This window comes from Sebastes umbrosus, chromosome 20 (genome assembly GCF_015220745.1).
Source record: "Sebastes umbrosus isolate fSebUmb1 chromosome 20, fSebUmb1.pri, whole genome shotgun sequence".
NCBI lineage: Eukaryota > Metazoa > Chordata > Actinopteri > Perciformes > Sebastidae > Sebastes > Sebastes umbrosus.
In genome coordinates this window covers 2,008,499-2,031,659 of record NC_051288.1, presented here as the reverse complement: position 1 = coordinate 2,031,659, position 23,161 = coordinate 2,008,499, and the positions used below count along the sequence as shown (strand labels likewise).

Here is a 23,161-nt window from a genome sequence, read left to right as displayed (position 1 = left end):
TTTCACCTCTGTTGGCCTACCTCTATACTATAATGAACATTTTGAAAAGCGGACTTGTTAAGTATTTTAGCTGCATTATTGTTTTGTTTATTTGACTTGCGTTAATTATTAAATTTATAAGGTTATCTAATCAAGGGTCACAGTCACAATGGAAATGTATTGAAAAAGCTGGTCGTGTCTAGAAGGTAACCCGCGAATTGGGAATCTCTCACGAGATGGTTAAGTTTAGGTAAGGTTAGGATAGGTCGTCCTGGAGCGAGTCTCGCGAGAGTTTTTGCAAGATTTCCCAGTTTGTGGGTTACCTTCCAGACACGACCTGGGAAAGCTCAGTAACTGTGTTCTCGTTGTTGAGCGGCGAGACTGAGCAGTTATCGCGAGACTCCACAGAATTCCTCTCTCCCTGCTCCCCCTCACTCCGCTGGGAGAGAAGAGACTCAACCTATGGCTGCTAACCAGGCTAGTTATGGAAGCAACCCCTAAATACCCCTTCTGCCCTCTGTGACCGACCGAGAGCTGCTTCTCCTGCATGCAGCGGCTCTACCGGGGACAAAAGCACCGGGACCGTTTGGATTTTCGGACCGTCTCTTTTTAAAAGTCCTGTTAAAGCCGCCGCCAGCCTGTAGAGGCTTTCAGGAGCTAGCTAACTGAGCTAACAGGGCTAGCCGTAGCCTAGCAAAGAGCTCTGGATGAAGTTCGCATGGACCGACTGCTGCGACTGACTGGGAGAGTAGCCTGCTGTCTGACTGCAAGCTTTGTTTCTGGGTTGGGTCCTTCTCATGGGAGTCTATTGGTACTTAATGGACTCTATCGCTTCGGAGCTTGAAGGCGATCACTGCGTGCAAATGTTGCTTTTGTGGGCTGATGTACGCGATCACGTTATTGATCTGGAGAAGCCAACTGGCGAGCTAACAGGATATTAGCCACCTCTCTCCTCTCCACACTCCGCTTTGTGCAGGAGGCCATGGACTGAAGAGCATTCATCAGTGACTGAGTGATGGGAAGGGAAGGCTGGCTTTAATGGCAGCTCATTATTTATGTGGAAGCAGCAGTTGGATCCACCTAAACGGACTAAAGAAGCGTTTGATTTGAACCTTGAACACTAAAAACTCCTGTTGGCTCTGTTTGTAACGTTACTCAGAAACACATCTGAGCTGCTGGAGCTTTTTGTCGAAGTTGGGATAGAAGAGACACACGAGAACACAGCGGGATTTACTCCACATCCAGACAAACTACTCCAGAGAGCTATATATATATATATAAATATATATAAATATAATGTCTGCCGCTAAAGAAACCCCTTGTAGGAAGTTCCAGGCGAACTTCTTCAACAAAAGTAAATGTCAGAACTGCTTCAAACCACGAGAGTTGCATCTGTTGACGGACCAGGACTTGACCCAGGTGAGCAATGCATGTTACTACAAATACTATTCACATTAATAACATGTATTTAATGCAATGTATGTTACTACCAATACTATACACATTAATAACATGTATATTCCCCAGTGCCTTTGATCATTTAAAGTCAACTAAGATAAAGATTTTCAAGAACTGCTGTTGCTGCCAAACTTTGGAAAGTGAAACATGATTATTGGCTGCTAACAGTTTAAGCAGCTTGTGAAGCTCATGAGGATGAAGGCTGACCTCTGAGAACGCCTTGCTCTCTGTAATAGCTCCTGTTTTACATTTAAAAATGTTAAATTTAAAGCAGCCCTCCTATCGAGTTACATATGAAGGTTGAGTTGTAATGACCAGCAGGGTGTCCATTAAAGATTGTACCACATACTGACATGTGGTACTATCCATCTTAAAGTACTTGATAGTAGGGCTGTGTATTGGCAAGAGTACGATACATATCATGATACGGGGGTTACGATTCAATATATTGCGATACTGTAAGTAAGGTGATATATTGCGATTTAAAAAAAAAAAAAAAAAAATCTAATTTTAGGAAAAGTGTCACAGTATGAAGAACACACCACCATGTGTATAAAATCTGAGTTAAAAAAAAGTTGACATTTTTATGCAATCAGAGCAATTGGATCTGCATTTGCATTTATCACAGTCTCTGTAACATTCAACATCATAGCACTACTTTCACATACACTGATACCCCTTTCACACCAGTGACCAAGGTCAAAATTGATACAGTGTTTTTGATAATCAATACATTATCACGATACATAATATCGCGATATCTCGATAGGCAACAGTGCCATAGCAGCTATTGTGTAGAGAAAGATGGGTGTTTATTTAGGCTGAAAACACAAGACATGTATGGTTTTCTTCACTTCTTTCTTTCCTTTTGACTGACTAAGAGTGGTGAAAGTGAATTCCTGCGGATTCCTTCGAACTACAATGGCTGTGTTTGCCTGCCAGTTTGGTCTCTGTGATTGATTGTGTAACCCTCAGCTGTTGTTTAGCCACAGTTGTTTGTTTTTAGTGTGTACCCCAGGCAGACAAGTGACCACTATGTGGAAGCTAATGGGGACCCGATTGAAGAACAACAAAGATAAGTGGAGCAAAGATAGAGTGAAGCTCCATTCAGCTGTGGAGATCATATTCTAAGCATGTTTTCGGAGTCCCTGTTTCTCTCTCTCAGATCATTAGTTTAGTCTCTGTTGTATCCTGTAATTGATCCCAGACATGAGGCCCAGATGGGCCCTTGAACACGGCTTGAGCCAAACGGCAACGTCAGCATCCTCTTCTCCTCTCTGAGTGTATGGGGGCACAAACTGGCTTTCTTTTTCAAAAGTGTAGCTGCACTGAGTTTATTGCAGGGTTAACCCTTAATATGTAAGACTCCTGAGTCAGGATAGACGGCTTATGGTTACATCACTTCCTTTAATCTCCCTGCGACCTGGCCCACACTCTCTTCCGCAGCCCGTATGATGACACCCGGAACCAGGGTGCTTACTGCCCTTGGAGACTGATATGCCACCAGTCCTTGCTCGTCAGTGTTGTCAACTATAGTCTTTTGAAAATGTCTCCAGTGTGTCGGCTATCCAAACAGTTAGTGGGGAGCTCAGTCGCACAAGCAGGTTTTGTAAGGATTCGGTCTGGACTGTCCGCGAACCAGTTAGGGCTACACACCAGGCCATTACTGGCCTAAAGCTGTATTATATAACACCACATAAACAGTGTTAAACTTCTGAGCCTTGTTCAACAGGCCCAAGGGTTAGGCTTTGTCAAATGTCCCCAGTGTTCAGAAACTGATACAGGCTGACTTAGAGGAGATAGAACGCAGTAACCCAGTGAAACCTCCTGTAATGCTGTTAAAACACCATGAACAGGTGATTTGGCTAAGTGAATTTGAGCCCTAGATTAAATGCAATTTATTCAGAATTTAAAGGGAACTGGAGCTTGAAAATGCAGCTTTGAAACAGATAGCCCACGTGGAGAAGTTATGCAAAGAGAAGAGAGCTAAATGTCGGAAGGACAGTATCGTCTAAAAACAATCTCTTTGTTTAACAGGGCTAGAACAAAAGGTGGGCCGGGGGGGAGGGGCCGCTGCTGGAGCCCCAGTGTATTATTTAATATCAGTCAATGTGCTCCAAAGGGAGTTTTTATTTCCCCTCGAGTCTGTTGTCACGGTTTTTCACTTGGTCACATGAATTAAGGAAAGTGATCATGCTATCCGGGAGAGGAGGTGGGAGGCAGGGCAGTAATGAAGGATGCAGGCAGGCTAAGGTTTACATGTACGTGGGAGAGACGGAGAAATACAGGCAGGGATGTGATGGAATTTAAGGAGTGGGAGCAGAAGACACAAGGAGAGAAAGGAAGTGTGGGGTTAGGAAATCAGAGTAGAGCTTCCCAGCGGCTGCTGCTCAAAATCCCACCATGTGAGGTTATAAGGATACACAGTGGAGTCAAAAGTTACAAAGCCTAAAGCTTTAAAGGTACAGTGTGTAGGATTCAGTGGCATCTAGTGGTGTGGTTACAGATTGCAACCAACTGAGTACCCCTCTGATCACTCCTCTCTTTCCAAAACCGTAGTAAAGTAAAAAAAGTTATTTTTATAAAACGGTCACTATATCTTGACAGGTAATCTGAAAAAAATCAGTCCTTCAGTGTCCTCCAGTGCTCCTAATGCCATGTTACTGGGGAAGCATAGCTTTTCAAGACATCTTAAGACAAAGTTAAAGAAGTCAACTTTCTGTCATCTGTCTCCGTGATCGCTCATTTTCGTCACTATAACCCTTCCCTATACTATACTATGCTATACTATACTGTGTAGTCATGATATAATTATATTTATGGTTTGCTTTCAAGTGCTGGCACAATTATAGCGCTGACTGAAGCTCTGCCCAGGAAGTACTTTTAGCCTTTGATAGACAGTTATGAGCTGTGATCGTTCAGCAGTAACAGAAATATGTAGGTGAGAACACCTGTAAAGTGTGTTTGGCTGTAATGACACAGTAGATAAATTGTCCCTGAGAGTTGTAGACGAGAGCTTCAACATAAAAAAATATCCTGACTCAATTAGGAATGTGCTTGCCTCAACATCTGAAGCTATGGTAGTGACATTCTATAGTTGTTAAGGTTAACCTTTGTTTTTTTTGTTTTTTAGATATGCAAAACAATAACAGCCTTACATATCCGACTCAATTGACCCTCCGCTAAGCTGCTGCTACTCTGTCAAGCTGTCAGAGCTGCATGGATCCCACACTGTCACTGACTGCACTCCCTGCATGAATATTTAGCTAATTTTTTGGAAAAACGATTTCAGAAAAAAGCAGACAGAAGGATCTAAAATGTGCGTTTGGAGGATATATCAGGATGTGAAACTGATTCAGCAGTGAAAACAGGTTAAAAAGATAAAGATAGAAGCTAAAGCCTACACATCACAGTGTAAAAGTGAACCACCACCACCTAGTGATTGGGACGAAATTAAATTAATAATTAAATTAAGGAACACTGTTCCTGTAAAGCCGGGTCGGTCTTTATTCACTGTGACAATCATTACAAAGCAAAAGCTGCATGTATAATATACATTCAGTATACCTTCAGTAGTTAACGCTAGTTAATGACGTGCTCATGTACTCTGCTAATGTTCGCTCCACAGGTTTTTACGGTGAGATGTAGGGATGTCACAATACCAGAAATCTAGTAGTCGATACCAATACCAGTGTATTTCCACAATTCTCGATGCTTAATTCGATACCACGGTAAAAAAACAACAACTTATTCCTCAGGTATAGCTCAATGACTGTAAGAAAACAGCAGAGGCTGTACACGCACACACGCACTCTCTCTATATATATCCTCAGATGGCAAGCAGTAGTTTAAATTCACTGACATGGTGACAGACCATTAGACCATTAAATATTTATTTAAAATGCTAATGTTATATTTTGATGACAATAAAAAAGCACCACTTTTCAGAGATTTAGCAGTGGACAAGATAAGATAGAGGTTCAGTTTGTTCAGTTCAGTTTTTCCCCCACGAGTGGGTCCTCTTCTCAGGCGAATCAATGAAGGATCTCTGATCAGTTTTTCAGTTCAGTTATTTCCACACGAGTGAGTCATCTTCTCGAACAAATTAATAAAGGATCTCTGAAAAAGTAAACAAACCCAACATCTCGATGGCGATGTTGTGTGTGTGTGTCGGGCTCCGATACACAGAGAGCAGAGGACAGAAGCCTTCAGAGAGTTACTCGCCAAACGGAAAATCTACCTAAATCTAAATCTACATTTGGTGCTTGGTGGGCCGGGTGTTAATTTTGAATCCTGATTAGAGGCATGGTACGGTACCTTCGATACTGTAGAAAATGAGCACAGTCACATTTTTTGAATTTTGGCTTTGACTTGGTACCGAAGTATCCGTTCCCGAGACATCCCAAGTGAGATGTAATGTTTTAGAAAGGTATATCTCCTTCCGAGTATCACTGGTATACAATGTTTAACCACGACTAGCTTGTTATCCACAAAACCAGCCTGAAAAAAATCTGAAACGATTGCATGAGAGTCTACGGAGCAGAGCCGTATAGTTGTCAGGTCCTGGTCGAAGCTGGCCAATGCTACGCTGTGATTGGCCAGTCTGAGTTCCAGGGGCGGGACTTAGCGAAAGGTCAATTTTTATCGCAATGCAACATTATTAGGCACCACACTGTTGACAAATGAAACACACATTTGTGGCACAATACCATGTAGTGTGTACTGCACATTGTGCTAACTGCACTGATGACATTGTAGGTGTCAAGACAGAGAACAGTCTTTTTTCACAGCAGACATTTTGACTTGTCATAGCAGGAAAAACATAGGTGTTGCAAATAACATTAACATTACCAGGACCCTGAAACTGAAGCAGCTCAATGGAGTTCAGCCAACATCCATTTTATTTTATCACACCTGTGCTTTTCATACTGGGCTGGTTGTTGCAGAGATTACTTTTATAACTTATCCACATTAGTTTGGATTTGTGAACAGAAAAAAGCATGTCACCTGCCGATTGGAAGGGTGGCGGTTAGGTGTTCACTGCAGGATCAGTTATCGCCATTGAGTGTTTGTGTAAATGTGTAAGCGCTCGAGTTGTGTGGATCGGCTCTGTCATCATCTTAAATGTTTAAATGTTTGTATCCTTGTTTATTGTCTTTGTCCTTTCTGTGATGTTGCAAACGGAGCTGCTGTGATGCAAAACAAATTTCAGACCTGTCTGACAATAAAGTATTATCGTATTATCGTATCGTATTAATCCACATGTACGCATAAATCTTCCAACCGCCACCCACCCCAAGGAATTATTTCTCCAATTTAAAGATCCGCACCTGCGTAGACCTGTGGTTTCATTAGACGACGGGGTCGGAAAAAAATAAAAAAATAAAATTAGTTCATCATTTTAATTTAGTTTTTTTAATGATAATAAGACATAGGCCTATACGAAGGTGGAGTCTGTGATTCTAATCCAATATACTCGCGATCCGCTATCTGTCTGTTCTGTGTGTGCGGCGTGCTGAAAAAAATCCAGTGTTCATAAACAGCCACGACTCTGTAAATGGGAAACAAACAAGTGGCTCGGAAGGAGCCCCATTAACATGAATGGCAAAAGTATTTTGAATCGTACCAATCAAAATGTAATTATGAATATCTAAAATTAGAGTTTTGCCTGGTCAAATAGAATTAGGGATATCTTGAAATACAGTTTTGACAAAATGTCGTTGCAGATATCTCTAATGAATATCCTGTCTAGCTATTGAACGCTGCATAGCTGCTGCTCTCCGCTCACCCCTCGTCAGACTGACAGGCTTCTAGTGACATTACGCACACGATGTTCATTCCAGAGCACACAGTGATTGTTTTTAAGAGATCTTGTAAGCCATTTGTTTTACTGCTTTTCCTCATTAATGATGTATTATTTCACTCACCCGCAACCCATCCGCTTTCAGAAATGTACATTTTTATGACCCGGCCTGTCCGATCTGTGGATTAACCACATTATAACGCGCGGTTTTAACTGATGCATCACCAGTGAGCGTATGCAGGGATGTGTTCTTGCTCCTGTTTTGTCTGAAACAGCTGCTCCTTGTTTTCTCCCTCTCCCATAGCGGTCGTCCCTCTAGTCTGTACCTTTCACAAGCTGTCTGTCTCGTTGCAGGACATCAGAACATGAGTGAAATCGTTGGTCATCTTCTGCCAAATTAACAGAGTAATTAGATTTATGTGGATCACAACATGCAACTCAAGTAGTCTTTTTAATGGTTGCAGCTCATCAAAACTGCTAGGGACGCACCGATACGACCGAGTACGAGTACAAGACTTAAAAAAGCACCGTAAAAGGCGCCAGGGGTCTGCGGTGATTTCTGCAACCCACTCGACCCGTCTTGAAACACAGACCAATGAGTCTAACGCACGCATGAGTCAGAGGGTGCAAGCAAAACCCCGTGGTGCAATGAAAGTGAGGGCCGGCGCGCGCCGGCTGAGGTGGGACCCCGACCCTGCGAGGTCGGGCGCACCACCGGCCCGTCTCGTCCACAACGTCGGTGAGTTGGAGTGTGAGCGTGTGCGATAGGACCCGAAAGATGGTGATGAGAGGTTAACGTCACGCTGCCGTTAATTGGTATCGGTGCCGTTGTATCGGAGCCGTTTTGCGAGTACGAGTACATGAGCACAGCACAGTATCGGATCCCGATACCCGATACTGGTATCGGTGCATCCTTAAAAACTGCCTTCATAGGCATGTCCATACAAGTTCAAACAAGGCACATATGGCTTTATGGCAGTGACATGGAGTAGTAACAGGGCCAATATTAGAATAGCAGACTAATATTCCCATCCTTCTAGCTTCCGGCAGGAAGGATTGTGGTAGAGGTGGGGAAGTGCTGATATGGGAGCTGCTTGCTAATGGTTAACACTTTATAGCAGAGAGGCTGCCATCATTAATGGAGAGCAGAGAGCAGCAGTTTGAAGGAGCCTACCTGCTGCCCAATGGAAGTAGGCTCTTATGTTCATGTTTCCACGTCTGAATCTGAACTTTCCTGCACTCTGTTGGATTGAGGAGGTTTGTGGGTCGAACAAGGCCAGAAGGTGAATCATGGGTGTAGATGTATTTTGTTTGAGTATGCAACCAGTCAGTCAATCAGTGTTTGTCGTACTCATCTCGTCTTGTTGTGGGTCAACAGGAAAGAGAGGCACTTCAGCATGTCATCATCAAACCAAGTTGATTACACCAAAAGGCTTACTAACTTATTGTGTGTGAGAATGGAAGCAATCTCTCTCTCTCTCTCTCTCTCTCTCTCTCTCTCTCTCTCTCTCTCTCTCTCTCTCTCTCTCATATTTACATCATCTCTCTCCCTCCCATCCCCCTTAGCTCACACTCTCCAGTTTTAATGATTACCCCTCTCTCTTTTACAGGCTAAACCCATTTATGGTGGATGGCTGTGCTTGGCCCCTGAGGGAACTGACTTTGACAATCCTATGCAGAGATCCCGGGTAAGAGCATGCATTATAAGCCTGTGTGGTCTTTCACTAAATGGATGTACACACGATTTACACACGTATGCAGATACCTCCCCTTAATTAACGGAAATTTACTGTGCTAGGAATACCAATAGTAGACTGAGGCGCTGTCACTGTCCCTACAGCCCCTTCTGAAATAATGACAAGGGAGGCTAAACACTACCGCTTAATTGTTTTGGTCTATCGAGAAAGAGCAATGTGTCTGTGCTTTTGTGACTCATTACTACTTTGGTCAAAATCAGGTTATTCTCACAGCATGTATTTCTCCTGACAGAAATGGCAAAGGAGATTCTTTGTGCTGTACGAACATGGTTGCCTGCGCTTTGCCCTGGACGAATCGGTAAGTAATGCATCTTGTCCATTTTTCAGACTTCCTCCTCCTTCCATAGTAGCCACCAGTGTTGGGCACTAACGCGTTATTACAGCATTACCTTAATCGCAAGCGAGTCAGCAGCCGACGTTTGCATTCACAGTGAGTGAGCTGACGATAACGTTACATTAATGAGGAGTCAAAACTCCTGCTTACTTTGTTCCCTTTGGGTAATAAGGCTACTTTTTACACGTAAAAAAGATAATAGTTAAATTTAATTTAGCTGCATTAACTTCAAAATCAAAACAAACATGGAAATTAAATAACAAACCAATAAAATTACTTTTTAAAATAAACAACAATGTTTTGAATAAAATTATAAATGTATGTATTTCAACTAACGGTAATGTACAAAAACAAAAATTTTAAATTTGGGGATGGTCCACATTAATTTCGGGACGACTTAGTTTGTATTTCGGGATGGTTCCGGGAGGATGGAGAAAAAAGTTAGTTTAGAGTCCTGAGTATCACTCTCAACTTCAGTGTTTCATCTGTTGTTCAGTATGTCGAGTGTAGGGATGTCAATAATCAACCGTTAACCGACATTAAGCATTTTAACTGATTAAAGCTATTGGTTAAAACGGTTAAAAGAAATGTTAATAATTACTCACTTCATCACTTTAAGGGGGAAAGCTGGTCCACCTTAAGAGCCCACCTTAAGAGAGTCTGAGCCGGAGTTACAGATACAAGAAGTTGGCTCGGGTCTTGAGCTCGCTTGAGCGGAGCGAGTTGTAGCCTCGTAATAGAGTGTTCCCAGGTCTACCTAGGAATACGATGAGGATCCTGCAGGCTTATCAGGAGGGGGGTTGACAAAAGTATAAGGGTAAAAAGTCAGCAGTGTTGAACATGTGCTACCTCACTGGAAGCTTTCCCTGCTAGTTCATAGAAGAGTAAATGGAGCAATTGAGATGAGCAGGGTTTTTCTAAGAGTGAAGCACTCAGACTATTGTAGAACCACCATGTCAATAAAACACATTTTGAAACTGATACCAGTTTGAAACCATCGTAGCTATATGTTTTAAAGAGACTCCTGGAAAGGCATAGTGCATTGAAAAGGGTCTGAGAACCTCAGAGGTAAAGGCTGGGAAGTCACCTCTTGGTGCCCACTGTAAGCCTGTGTTTGTGGTGGTGGTGTGTCGCTAGGGCAACGTGACATGGGTGACCAAACCCATACCGGCTGATCTGGCTGGAGATTAGACTGCTTGTGTATATAAACAACACTGGGGGCCACACACTACCAGCCAGCCTGTCAGAAACACACTCACATTTTACTTTTACATGTGTTGGTGAAGGTGAAACACAGGATGTTTAAATGTCTGGTGGTTGGGTTCTTCACAATGAGCCACACTCCAGGATGGCAAAGGTTTTGGACTGTCTTTACCAGCTTTTTTCAGCAGGTGTTTCCCTGTAAAGCTAGCAGGACAGTGAGGGAAAGGAGATGAGCTGACTTTGTAATAGCCCGACTACGCCTCTGTGTATAAGCCAGCCGTTTGAAGTCCCATTTGGTGAATCTCTTTGTGTTGGCAGTGATGACAATGGGAGGAAACTTTGCGTTGCATTTGTGTGTGTGTGTGTGTTTCCATTGTGTAATGTGTTTCCAGTGACACCCAGGCTGGTGTGCAGTTGTGTTTTCCTCTCATTGTAACAGCGATTCCAAAACCGTCTGCCTCATTGTCCTTTGGTCTTTTCATGTGCTCCACAAGGCAGGAAAAGTGGGTCTAGGAAATGGCTGCTTTGTGCTCTGAACCCTGAGGAGAGGAACTCTCCAGAACCTCTGAGCTGATAAGAACACATTAATGGTCCCGATCTCATCGAGCTCATCGTTGTTTACCCAATGGCTCGAGCCACCAGTGGAGGGTAAATGTGATTTTTTGAGGTCAGGGTTGAGGTTTTCATCCATTAACCCACTCCTCTCATGTGGCTTTTATACAGCGGAGAGATTTATGCTATACAGTTCAAGCAGAAAAACGTATTGTTATTGTAGTTGTTTTCATCTCCATATTTAATAGTGGTCTTATCAAGACACTTCAGCAGAGTTCAAGCTTACCACCGTGAACTTCTCTTCAGGTCGAATGATCAATGGTTTAACCTGCTGCTCCTGTCCTCATTTTCAATATAAACGGTAGAGCAATAATATAGTGATCAATAGGGATGCACCGGTACCACTTTTTTTCAGACTGAGTACGAGTACAAGTACTTACATTTGGGTACAGCTGATGCTGCGTGCACATTGATATTATAGCGGCAAAAAGGCCATTTTACTCTGGATCAAAAACGAATGAGCACGGGGGAAGCACCTGTGGTTGAAGCCGCCCTCGTCAAGTGGATCGATAACACCTCGTCGCGTAACGCCCCCAAAGTGAAACTCTGCCGACCGGCTCCTCTGCACCGCAGCGCCTGCAGCTCATGCAGACCGGCGCCCGTCTCCCTCCACGCCGCTATCGGGCGAGAGAGCGAGGAGTCCCGGGCAAAGGGGCGCCATTCTGTATGAACACTCGTGCTGCAGAGCCGGCCAAGATGGCAAGCTGGTGCGTGTCGATGACCTTATACACAGGGAGAGTGAACTGGAGTAACGTTTAACATTTCTTTACTAATAAAAGTGCTAAAAAATACATCTATATAACATTTGTTGTGCTTAAATGGTAGTTAGTATCGATACAATAGATTATTATTTTAGATCGATATACGTGAAGGACAACTTGCCGAGTACCTATCGATGTAGTTGGATCGTAGGAATATAAATCGATACATTGACGTAGTAGATGAGTTGTTACGCCGGTTTTATGAACCAGTTTTTCCAATATTGATGCTTCAGACATCTGAATCCTCTTGAAGAACAACGTCCAGCGGCGGATGACATCGTCTGCTATTTTTTCGCCCAGTAGACAGCAGGGTGCTATCTGACGCCGTGGCCTCTTAAAACTATTTTCACCACGGAGCAGAGGGAAAGATGCTCTCCCATCTAAAGCAGCATTCCTCCTCCAATGCCCTTATTTGGTGAACTGCAGTGAGCTTGCAGCCCCGGGACCACAGAGAGCAAGTGAAAGGGAGCCGTAGCCCCTAAAAAACCACAGAGGAAACGTCAGATATGCCCCAGACCCAGACATTCCACACACGGCCTGCCACAGCAAGCACCCAGTCCTGCTGATGCTGGTAATGCATCAGATAGTTGAACAGTTAGAGGAACGGTTTAGCAAGTACATCACTGTTGCTTATAAGGCTACTCAAATTGAGATGCAGACTGTTAATAGATAGATAGTGAGATGGACTGTCATGGAGAAACAGATTTGTCCAGAAGGATGGACATACAGTGAGACCACCCTGAAAGCTTTAAGATTAAAAGGTCAATGACCATGAGAACATGCTGGAGGAGGGGGTCAGGAGGGGACCCCTTTGCTCCAGAGCTGCTTCTGTCCTACATCAGGTTTTAGAAAATGAAAAGCAGTTCTGTCACTCACGTTTCAGTCAGAATAACCCACTGTATTCTCTGTTTTGGATCCACTGTTGTGGATTTTCTGAACGTATTTCCATCATGACAATGTTAGGAGAAGCTAGACTGGCAGTTCCTGCCTGTTAAAGAGTTTTGATGGAGGGTGCTGTGTCGAGGCACATGTACCATATAAAACTCCAGAGCCTGCTGTGGGGGACTTGCCTTTGGGTCGGCCTGTAAAAATCTCCTGGAGGATTTATTATTTATGGAGTGACTTCACTCCACTTAATTCTAAAGCTAGCTCTGTTGTTTTTTTCATGCCGTTTTTACAGTTATTTTTTGGAAAGTTTACTTTTGGACATGGGCTGCAATAAAAAAAAAAGAAAGATTTTAGCATGTGGTAATTACCTTATAGACAGATTTGACTTGTCAGTCTCCTGTGGGTTGTATTGTTTCTGTTTAGCTCAGTGTGTTTTATGGCTTAGTGTGTCATGCCAGCCAGACTGGCTGAAATCTCAAGAGGACTTTATGAGAAAGTTATTGATTTTAATAATATCCCATTGAAAAGCTAAAAATAGTCATGCCCCATGGAAGGCAAGAAACAATTGGAGGATATGGAATTGGCCCAGTTGTGTGAAAATAAAACCCATGACAATTAATTTCCGTTAGAATGGTAGCCTTGGCAGATACGCCTCCTTTGTTTTGGTGCCAGTAACACTGGGCAGTTTCAACAAGTTGCTTTTATACTCTGAGGACCAGGATCAGTTGGAGATCCAGGCTCCACCTAACAGCAACACATAGCACAGAAAACTCACCTTCAGCCACTGTGAGCGTCACTACATCTTTGCTCGGTCTCATACACTGACTGTGTGCGTGGACAGCGGGAAGTTTCCAGTATTAAGTAGTTGTTGGATCAAACTAGACTGTTAGGTCCTCTAGCTCAGGGGTTCTCAACCTTTTGTAATTGAGGCCCACCTTCCCAAATAAATGACAAACTGGGCTATACATATGTGTTATGCCACTGTCAGGTGTAATGACCCACACAAATATTCAGCTTACCCTCAGCCATCACTCCCTGCCATTATGAATCCAAACTATTTAGGTTCATATTTCCTCACCACACGCTTTGGAGTTTTAACTGGTGCAGGGTCGTCTCCAACATTACTTTTCGTTTAAAAAATGATGTGTCACTGCATCTGAGACATATATGTCTGTAAAGGGGAGACTCGTGGGTACCCATAGAACCCATTTATATTCACATATCTTGAGGTCAGAGGTCAAAGGACCCCTTTGAAAATGGCCATGCCAGTTTTTCCTCGCCAAAATTTAGTGTAAATTTGGAACGTTATTTAGCGTCCTTCCCGAAAAGCTAGCATGGCATGGTTGGGACCAATAGATTCCTTAGGATTTTTTAGTTTTATATCATTCCAGCATCCGTCCTCTAGCTTTAAAACCCGCCCACTACAAATTCTGAAAAACAGAATAGCGGCCGTCGGATTTTGAAGAGGTTAATCTAACCATTTGTCAGTACCTCCGCAGCCCACTAGGTGGTGCTCTGAGGCCCACCAGTGTAGTTGAGAATAGCTGCTCTAGCTGCAGACAATAAAGATATTATGTTGTTGAGGTCTCCGGTCAATAAAGCCTTTATAACAGCTAGGCTCCTGGTTGGGAGTGGGGCAGCTAAGATGAAATATTCATAACAATTGTGCATTTTGCGATAAAAGCAACACATTTAGCACCGAGGTAGGTTTATATTTGTAATGGAAAGATATAGATATCGGGGCGCTTCAAATTCGGCCCTCGGGGGGGCTATATGGGCGCTAAATAGGGATGCTAACTTTGAAAAATGTTCTTAACCGACCCTCGTTAACCGACTAACGCTATCGGTTAAAACGGTTAAAAGAAATGTTAATAATTAACTCAAAAGCTGAGCGGCTCATTATTATTATTATTAACCGTTAACCGACAAGATTTGTGCTTCACATGCAGCGGTGTCGCAGAAAAAGTCTCCACCACACATTTAGTTTAGTTTAGCAGGTTGTCAGCTGTGTGTCTGCCCGGCGGAACTTTAGCGAGTGTCAACAAACAGTGTGTGTGTTTGTGCTACGTTAGCAGCTCTAGCATTGCCGGAGGCTTCATGCTCGCCGCCGCACACGTAGTCTACATAACTTTAGTGAGTTTCCAACAGACTGTGTGTGTGTGTTGGTGGTGAGTGTGAGGTTGTTGGTGGCGTTCTAGCTGTGAACGTAGGTGTAGCAGTGTGTGTACAGTTTATTTGTCGGTGAATAAATGCTACGAAACTACAACTCCTCCGCTCCGCTCAAGAGAGCCGGAACTGTTCTTTTAATACATCCATGGAGAGACCTGAGCCGACTTCCTGTATCCTGCAACTCCGGCTCCGCCGCTTAAGGTGGGCTGTTAAGGTGGACCAGCTTTCTCCTTAAAGAGACGAGCCGCTCCTCTGAGCCGCTCAGCTTTTGAGTTAATTATTAACATTTCTTTTAACCGTTTTAACCGATAGCGTTAATCGGTTAAAATGCTTAATGTCGGTTAACGGTTAAACGGTTAATTATTGACATCCCTAGTGCTAAACATCCCAAAATTTTGCAGAAATCTGATTTCATGAGTCTTGAAGATTTCCAAGGTGTGTTCAAGCTGATTAGATCAGATGTCAGACAATCACAGACATGTTTTTTTTATTACCTAAAAACAAACAAAAGGAGCATGGTCACTTCAGGGTCAAACTTCACCCTCTTGCCTTCATGGTAGAATGACAACCAATGACAAACCATTAAACCCACAGAACGGCAAGATCTTCAGCGATATGGCTGGATAAAGTTCAGGATTACCGGTAACCACTAGTCACAGGTGGCCTGAGAACGGTTTGGTTGAGGTAGGCACTTCGGGTTCATACGACGATATAAGTGTCACCGATGGATTGAAGAGCTAGGTTAGCTGCTAGCTGTTTCAGTTAGGGCTGCAACTAATGATTATTGTCGTTATCTGCAGATCATTTTCTCAGTTAAACGATTAGGGATGTTAATAATAAACCATTTAACCATTAACCGACAATAAGAATTTTGACTGATAAATGCTATTGGTTAAATGGTTACAATTTCGAAAGGCGCATAATATTCTCTTTATAGTCTCATCTTTTCTCCACCCTTAAAGTTCTGCATGTTACACCATTCTCATCTAAGAAAATGTCACTCCAGTACTGATGTGGCCATGTTGGACCACACTGCTACTTATTCTCAAACATGATGTTGTTTCTTTATAGTGGAAGAAATTCTTCCACGGCATCGGAGTTCTAAAGTGCGACGCAATGTTATTGCCATATTTGGCAGCCCTCGGGGGTTTACAGGCAGATCTTAATAAAGCTGGATCTGTGTTCTGCTCAGTGGCCTTAAAAGGAGCTGGAAAAGGACCCAGCACCTGTTTTACATCTGTAGCAGCAAAAGCCTGATAACAGAGCCTGCAGGATTCAGAGCAGACGAGAGAAGGCTGGAGAGGAAGTTTAGGGGATTTCTTCGCTCTGATGTTAACGAGACAATACATTATCGGCTTCAAATGACCATACATTTATTATCCTGTCAGACAGAACATACAGGAAACTTACATCAGTGTATTGTTGAATAGATTTTTTACTACCAAGGTATTGAAATGTTTCCGTGTCGTGGTGCCGTAGCTGGTTTACAGAGCAGACACAGCTCTACGGTCTTCACTGATCACACGGACAAAGCAGCTTTAGTCCGCCATCCCATTGCTGTCATCTCCCCTTTTCACCCGGTGTGTCCTTCAACTGAAAGGATTTGCCTAGTTACCATGGCGATCTGGTGATAACAACGGAATGTCCATACAGTACAGGCCCGATGTGCCCAGAAACCTGCCTCTTAAAACGAGAGGCAGATGAGGAATGAGGGACTGAAAGAGACATAAGGCCCTATCTTACAACCCTATCTCAACCGGCAGAGCGCAGTCAGCGCTCCTCCAGTCACTAGCGTGACCAGAGAGATCACCGCCAGTGACAGAGACGCCCCGTGGCTTAGATCATAAGCAGCACATTTCCTCTGTCACACACTCGGAGCCTTCCCCCAAACGTTTTTTCTGTGAAAAAACAAATGTGTCATGATGAGTCCACGAGTGCTGTTTTTACGCCTTGTGTGGACGGTGCACACATGTCTCTGTCCGCGCTGCGCGTAGTTGTAGGTTACTTCAAAGTTTGCGGGCCTTCTCCCGCTAAACGGTGGTGGTTTGAGGCAGATGTATTGCGATACCTTTCAAGTATCGGTATACCGCGCACCACTAGCTACTGGTGCATTTGCTCATATGCAGTCAAATGGAGTTGTGGATGGGAGACGTCAGAGGCAGAAGGTCCACCGGCCAAGGACCACATGCTTTCACTTGGCGCACGAGCAGATCTGTTTCCTCAGCAGAAAACTGCTTGCTTCTCCAATTTGCTGAATCCGCCATTTAAACAGCAATGTGCCGATGTGCAGGCGCACCTGGCTTTTAAAGGGAATGGGAGATGACACTCTGATTGGTTTAATTCATGTTACGCCCAAAACACACCTTTTAATAATTAAGAGACTAAACACAACCCCTTTGATCCTTCCGCTTTACTTGCGCACAAATTATTATTCTAAAAGTGGAGTTGGACTCGCCCTAACTTTAGACCATGCGCTATAGATGGTTTAAATAGGGCCCTTAGTATGAACCTGCTGAGCCACGGCTGTGAAACACTGCAGCACTGAGGCATATTTTCCTTCAGATCTTCTCTGTTTGAGTTTTGAACTATTTGAAATGTGACACCAGTGATATCAGTGTTTAGTCGGGCAGTCAGCCTTATGGAAACAAACCAGGGGATGGACATAGATGGAAACAAACCACTAGTCACTCAAGCACTTTGCTATATTCAGTCGTCTACTCCAGCAGTCCAGTTTTCATTTAATGCAAAGGTTAAATAGCATAAGCTAATACACTGGCTAATGTGTCATGTTGTGTCTCCTCTAGCCAAGCACGCTGCCTCAAGGCACAGTGAACATGAACCTCTGTACGGATGTCATAGACGCCGAGCCCAAGACGGGTCAGAAGAACTCCCTGTGCATCATCACTCCAGACCAGGAGTACTTCATCAGAGGAGAAAATAAAGAGATCATCAACGGGTTAGTCGTCTTGACGTGTCTGCTGATATGTTGGGTAGGATAGGATGTGCACACACAAATGTCACTCTCCTCTGTGTCCAGGTGGAGTGAACAGCTGGCGATATATCCCCGAACCAACAAACAGAACCAGAAGAAGAAACGCAAGGTGGAGCCTACGACCTCCCAGGTAATGCTGCTTACACAGTACACAAAGGGTACTCGCCACAGCTTGATGTCTTATTCCACTTTAGTTGTCTCATTGTTTTTAACTGTTTCATGTGTTCATCACGTTCAGGAGCCAGGTCCAGCCAAGGTAGCAGTGACCGGCACTGGTATCCCAGAGGCGGAGAAGGTTCCAGACTCCAGCTCCATTATCTGGCAGGAGGAGCTGAACCAGAGAGAGGCTGAGGGGGCTGCTGTCTGGGCCCCCGCTGACCTGCCTCCAGGATCACCGCTGCCCCCCGCAGGTAAGGAGGAATAACATCTTTGTATAGTGTTTATAAAGCACTTTATACTTCATACACATTAAATTAATAAAAAAGTGGAACAAATGTTGTGAATGTTCTTGAGGTGTTAGGGGTAAAAAAAAAAAGTTATTACAGTGAAGAGAATGTAAACATAAAGTAAAGTTCAAGATTTTTAGTTCTGAAAGTGTTAACCCTCTGAGACCCACAATAGACCCGTTTGTCTTTTTTAGGGGTGTACAGGGGGTGTTTAGGGGGAGATAGCAGGTCAACAGTAGATGTCACATAGAAGTAGTGTACATCATCTGAAGGTTAATCTGAGATGACACTGTGTGTCAGGTTGTTCTAGACATAAATCAGAAATAAACATGAACTAATTAATTCATTATTTGAAATGAATTGTAAAAGTGTATAAGGGCTTTGAACATTATGATAGAAGTATATGATGATCATCCCATGCACTATTATGTCTCATAAGTTGTTACACAGATTTGGTGCTAAGTTGAACCATTTTTCACCACTGGAGAATTGATAAAAATGATCAATAATCCCTCCAGAATACCACATTAAGACACCAAGACCTTGAGGAACACTATAGAAAAAGCAATGCTGTGATTTGGGATCAAAAACTTTTGACATTTGGAGATTTCTCGGCGATTGGTTGGCGAGCACTGGAAACTGCTCAGAAACCCCCTTATTGTCAATGTAGCTAGGGAAGTCATCCATTCTCTGAATGCTCTAGGTCTCTAGTTTGATCCATCCATCCTCTGAATGCTCTATGTCTCTAGTTTGATCCATCCTTCCTCTGAATGCTCTAGGTCTCTAGTTTGATCCATCCATCCTCTCAATGCTCTAGGTCTCTAGTTTGTGGTTAAGTTTCATGAGGCTGTGATTATCCTAGAGGTCACCACAGGTCATTTTATACAGTGAGGTCAAGTTTCAAAATAATGGTTTCACTACAATGAAATGTCTCCTTTGGGGACTAACATCATCACACATGAATACAGTTGGGCTCATTGGATCCACAAGAGTCTCAGCTTTACAGTGATACCCAATTTATGGAACTCAAGACTGTTTAGGGACCCCAGTATGCAGAAATATTCAAATACACCATTTTAGAATAGGAGAGAATAACACATTTATACTGCAAGAAAAAAACGTCATGTGATTATCATAAAGTGGGCATGTCTGTAAAGGGGAGCCTTGTGGGTACCCATAGAACCCATTTACATTCACATATGTGGAGGTCAGAGGTCAAGGGACCCCTTTGAAACCCCTTTCCTCGCCAAAATTTAGCCCACTTTTGGAGTGTTATTTAGCCTCGTTCCCGACATGGTAGCATGACAGTCGTCTCAGAGTCTCAGAGGGTTTCAGAGGGTTAAGAGGTTCTGTGACATCTTCTGTTTCTCTTGTCTAGGTGACTGTGCACCACAGGGCTCTGACGCCGGCTCAGTGAATGGCGACGAGGTGGACCGAGGCAGCCTGGCGCTGCACGGCTCTGCTCCCCAGCCCCCCGGTGACCTGCTCTCCCCGACAGGCTCATGCTCCAGCCTGGGGGGCGTCCCACGATGCCTCTCCCCGGCCCCCAGCGACCCCTTCCCCTCCGGCAGCTCCCTGCTCTCTAACGGCTCCCACATCAGCGGTTCGGTCAGCTCTCTGGACTCGGACGCCAGCGGCAGCACCGTGACCAGCACCGATAGCCACCCGGCCAACCAGAGGGGCAGCCACCCCTACAGCCACCACGACACGCCGCGGTCCCGAAAGCTGGAGGCAGAGGCCAGGAAGGCTGAGAAGAGGAGCCGGTTTAGGAGCCCCGACAGGCAGGAGAGGGACGCCGTCCTCAGCCCCGAGAGGAGGTGAGTGTCAGCTTCTGAACAGTGTTCATCCATAACAGAGCCCTTAAATGTCCCTTTTACAGCCTTATCTTAACTCGTCTTTCTTTATCTCAGTGGTTCCCAACTTTCTGACTTAAAAGAAACAAAGACATCTCCTCCTCAAGCATAGGTCCGATTGCTACCAAATGTTCTGCGGGTCATTATTGAACTAAGCTTATCAAATGTCAAAAGTAAAAGTTAAAGCTTCAGTAGGCAGTATATTTTGGCATCATTGGGCAAAACGTCCATAATAACCTTTCAGCATATTGTAATTCAAGTGTTCTGAGAGAAAACTAGACTTCTGCTCCTCCTCATGGCTCTGTTTTCAGACTTTAGAACATTTAGCCTGTGATGGGAGACTTTGACCAATCACAGGTCATTTCAGAGAGAGAGAGCGTTCCTATTGGCTGTTCTCCGGCTGGTGGGCGGTGCTTGGTATTTCCTCAACTGTTCCCAACATGGCTGCCGGGTCACAAACGTTCTCATTTTACAGCTAAACAGTACACTACAAGATGATTCTGAGAACATCTGAGGAGAGAAATAGACATTACAGTAAGAGAATATTGATTCATATTTGATCAGCTCTGCCTAGTTTGACCGTTTCATCGGAGTTCGGCTCTCATGGACAGCAGTTGGACGGCAGACTCCAGATCAGCTCTGATTGGTTGTTTTCCTCCGGTCTGTGAAATCTTGCAGATGCCAAGAATCCCAAAAGGCCTGCATCGGTCGGGCTCTCGTACAAGTTGCTTCTGTCTGTTGTGTCCTTCCAGCTGATGTCTGGTTCACCAAAACTACAGTGAATAAGTGAAAACACTTGAGATGAAGCTCTGCTGTGTGTCATAGACCCACCCATGCCTGATCGTGGGCTTTGAGTGGAACCAGAACGACACATTAACACACAGGTCCAACTGTAGAGGTACTGTTCTACTTAGCCTGATAACACCTTGTTGTCCTTGTTGATAGGTGAAGTATTTAATCAGCCTCTAAATTAACCTGATGAACCAGGTTAGTGGATTCCTTTCTTAGAATCTCAGCTCCATACTTCAGACACATCGTCTAGTCTAATACTTGAGCCTCTTGTTTATCCTGTTAAAGGCACAGACGCACACACACACACACATACTACAGCCACTCTCACAACTGCGGTGATTTTAGTGTGAGGGAGGAGAAAAGGCAGGACATACTGAGATTTGTGATGCCTTTTGAATCCCCCTCTTGTGTGTGTTTCTGAGAAAAGCTGTTACTTAATAATCCTCCCTCCCTGTCAGTTTTTTTGTCTTTTTTTATCAGCACTAACTGTTCTAACTGTAAGCTTAGACTGTATAAACACACAGCCTCTGAACTTTCCATTCAGTAATCTGCCTCTCGGCCACTGGTGGTGTTCGCGAAGAGGTCACAGGTCTGACACCCGCCAAAGACGGCAACAATTCAGACAAACCAAGTGGGCAGATTCTTTGAGGGGGTCAAAACAGGTCACATGATTATTTCACCAAAAAAAAGTATTTATAAAAACTAGGGCTGTCAGTCGATTAATCGCAAATGAATTGCACATGTTTTATCTGTTCAAAATGTACCTTAAAGGGAGATTTGTCAAGTTTTTAAAACTCTCATCAACATGGGAGTGGGCAAATATGCTGCTTTATACAAATGTATGTATATATTTATTATTGTAAATCAATTAACAACACAAAAAAATTACAGATATTGTCCAGAAACCCTCACAGGTACTGCATTTAGCGTATTAAATATGCTCAAATCATAACATGGCAAACTGCAGCCCAACAGGCAACAACAGCTGTCAGTGTGTCAGTGTGCTGACTGGACTATGACTTGCCCCAAACGTCATGTGATTATCATAAAGTGGGCATTTCTGTAAAGGGGAGACTCGTGGGTACCCATAAAACCCATTTACATTCACATATCTGGAGGTCAGAGGTCAAGGGGCCCCTTTGAAAATGGACATGACAGTTTTTCCTCGCCAAAAATGTAGTGCAGGTTTGGAGCGTTATTTAACCGCATTAGGTTTCTAGTTTCATATGAAGCCAGGATCTTCACTCTAGCTTTAAAGTTGAGCCCGCTATAACTTCCAAAATATCGATGCGTTAAAGAAATTAGTGGCGTTAAAAATGTTTGTGTTATTATCACGTTATTATTTTTGACAGCCCTAATTATATTCAATGCATAACAATAACAGTACAGAACGACTGATAAATTGCACAATTAACCCAAAGAGTGAACGCAATAACTGCAGGAAGTTTGTGTAAAATGAGCGATTTGGATGAATTTTGAGCAGAATATTTCCTTTGAATGATGCAATAGAAATGAGTTTTCCCGTTATTTTTAGGAACTTTGAATACAATTTTCTGTCTTTTTTAATTTGACTAATCATACATACATACATTTTAGTATACATCCTATTTCACTGTTTTTTCTCCCTGATACTTATTAGCTCTTGTTTTTGATTGTGTACTTTTTGAATGCAGGATGAGGCTGTTGAGCAGAGAGGGAAGGCTCTGTGATTATAGCTTGTGTTCAGGTCTTCACTGTGTCCTGATCCTGTGAGATTTTATAGAGTTTATATCTTAAATAACAATCCAAACTTTAAAAAATTACATTTCATTTAGTTTTATTCACAGAAATGAATGGCATGCTGATAGGTCAATATTATATATATATATATATATATATATATATAGTATATATAAAAAATAAAAAAACTCACACCTTAAAGCAGCAGTGGGTAGATATGGAGCAAATATGAAATACAAAAAAGTTATTTTTATAAAACGATCCCTATATCCTGACAGTAGTGCATGAGACAGGTAATGTGAAAAAAAACATGTTCCTCCGTGTCCTCCAGTGTCTTCCGGTGCTCCTAATGGCATCTGCAAGATTTCACAGACCGGAAGAAAAAACAAGCAGTC

At 43.4% G+C, this 23,161-nt stretch overlaps 1 protein-coding gene and 1 long non-coding RNA gene across 3 annotated transcripts in view; one reads left to right on the top strand and one right to left on the bottom strand.

Moving 5' to 3' along the window:
- The first annotated feature begins 369 nt into the window (after positions 1-369).
- Positions 370-23,161, top strand: part of LOC119479124 (myosin phosphatase Rho interacting protein) — a 52,953-nt gene continuing 30,161 nt past the window's right edge. Inside the window, exons 1-7 of one of the 2 annotated variants that reach the window (XM_037754377.1) lie at positions 370-1,398; positions 8,851-8,928; positions 9,230-9,295; positions 17,769-17,920; positions 18,002-18,086; positions 18,195-18,366; positions 19,781-20,219. In XM_037754377.1, coding sequence (XP_037610305.1) covers positions 1,276-1,398; positions 8,851-8,928; positions 9,230-9,295; positions 17,769-17,920; positions 18,002-18,086; positions 18,195-18,366; positions 19,781-20,219 — 1,115 coding nt within the window. In that variant the 5' untranslated portion in view covers positions 370-1,275. The remainder of the gene's footprint in view (positions 1,399-8,850; positions 8,929-9,229; positions 9,296-17,768; positions 17,921-18,001; positions 18,087-18,194; positions 18,367-19,780; positions 20,220-23,161) is intronic. The other variant, XM_037754378.1, reaches the window with a different exon arrangement.
- LOC119479125 lies at positions 12,555-18,835 on the bottom strand. Its single transcript, XR_005204616.1, has 3 exons — positions 18,693-18,835; positions 16,184-16,190; positions 12,555-12,566 (listed from the first exon to the last, which is right to left on the bottom strand). It is a non-coding gene; the product is annotated as an uncharacterized LOC119479125 (long non-coding RNA).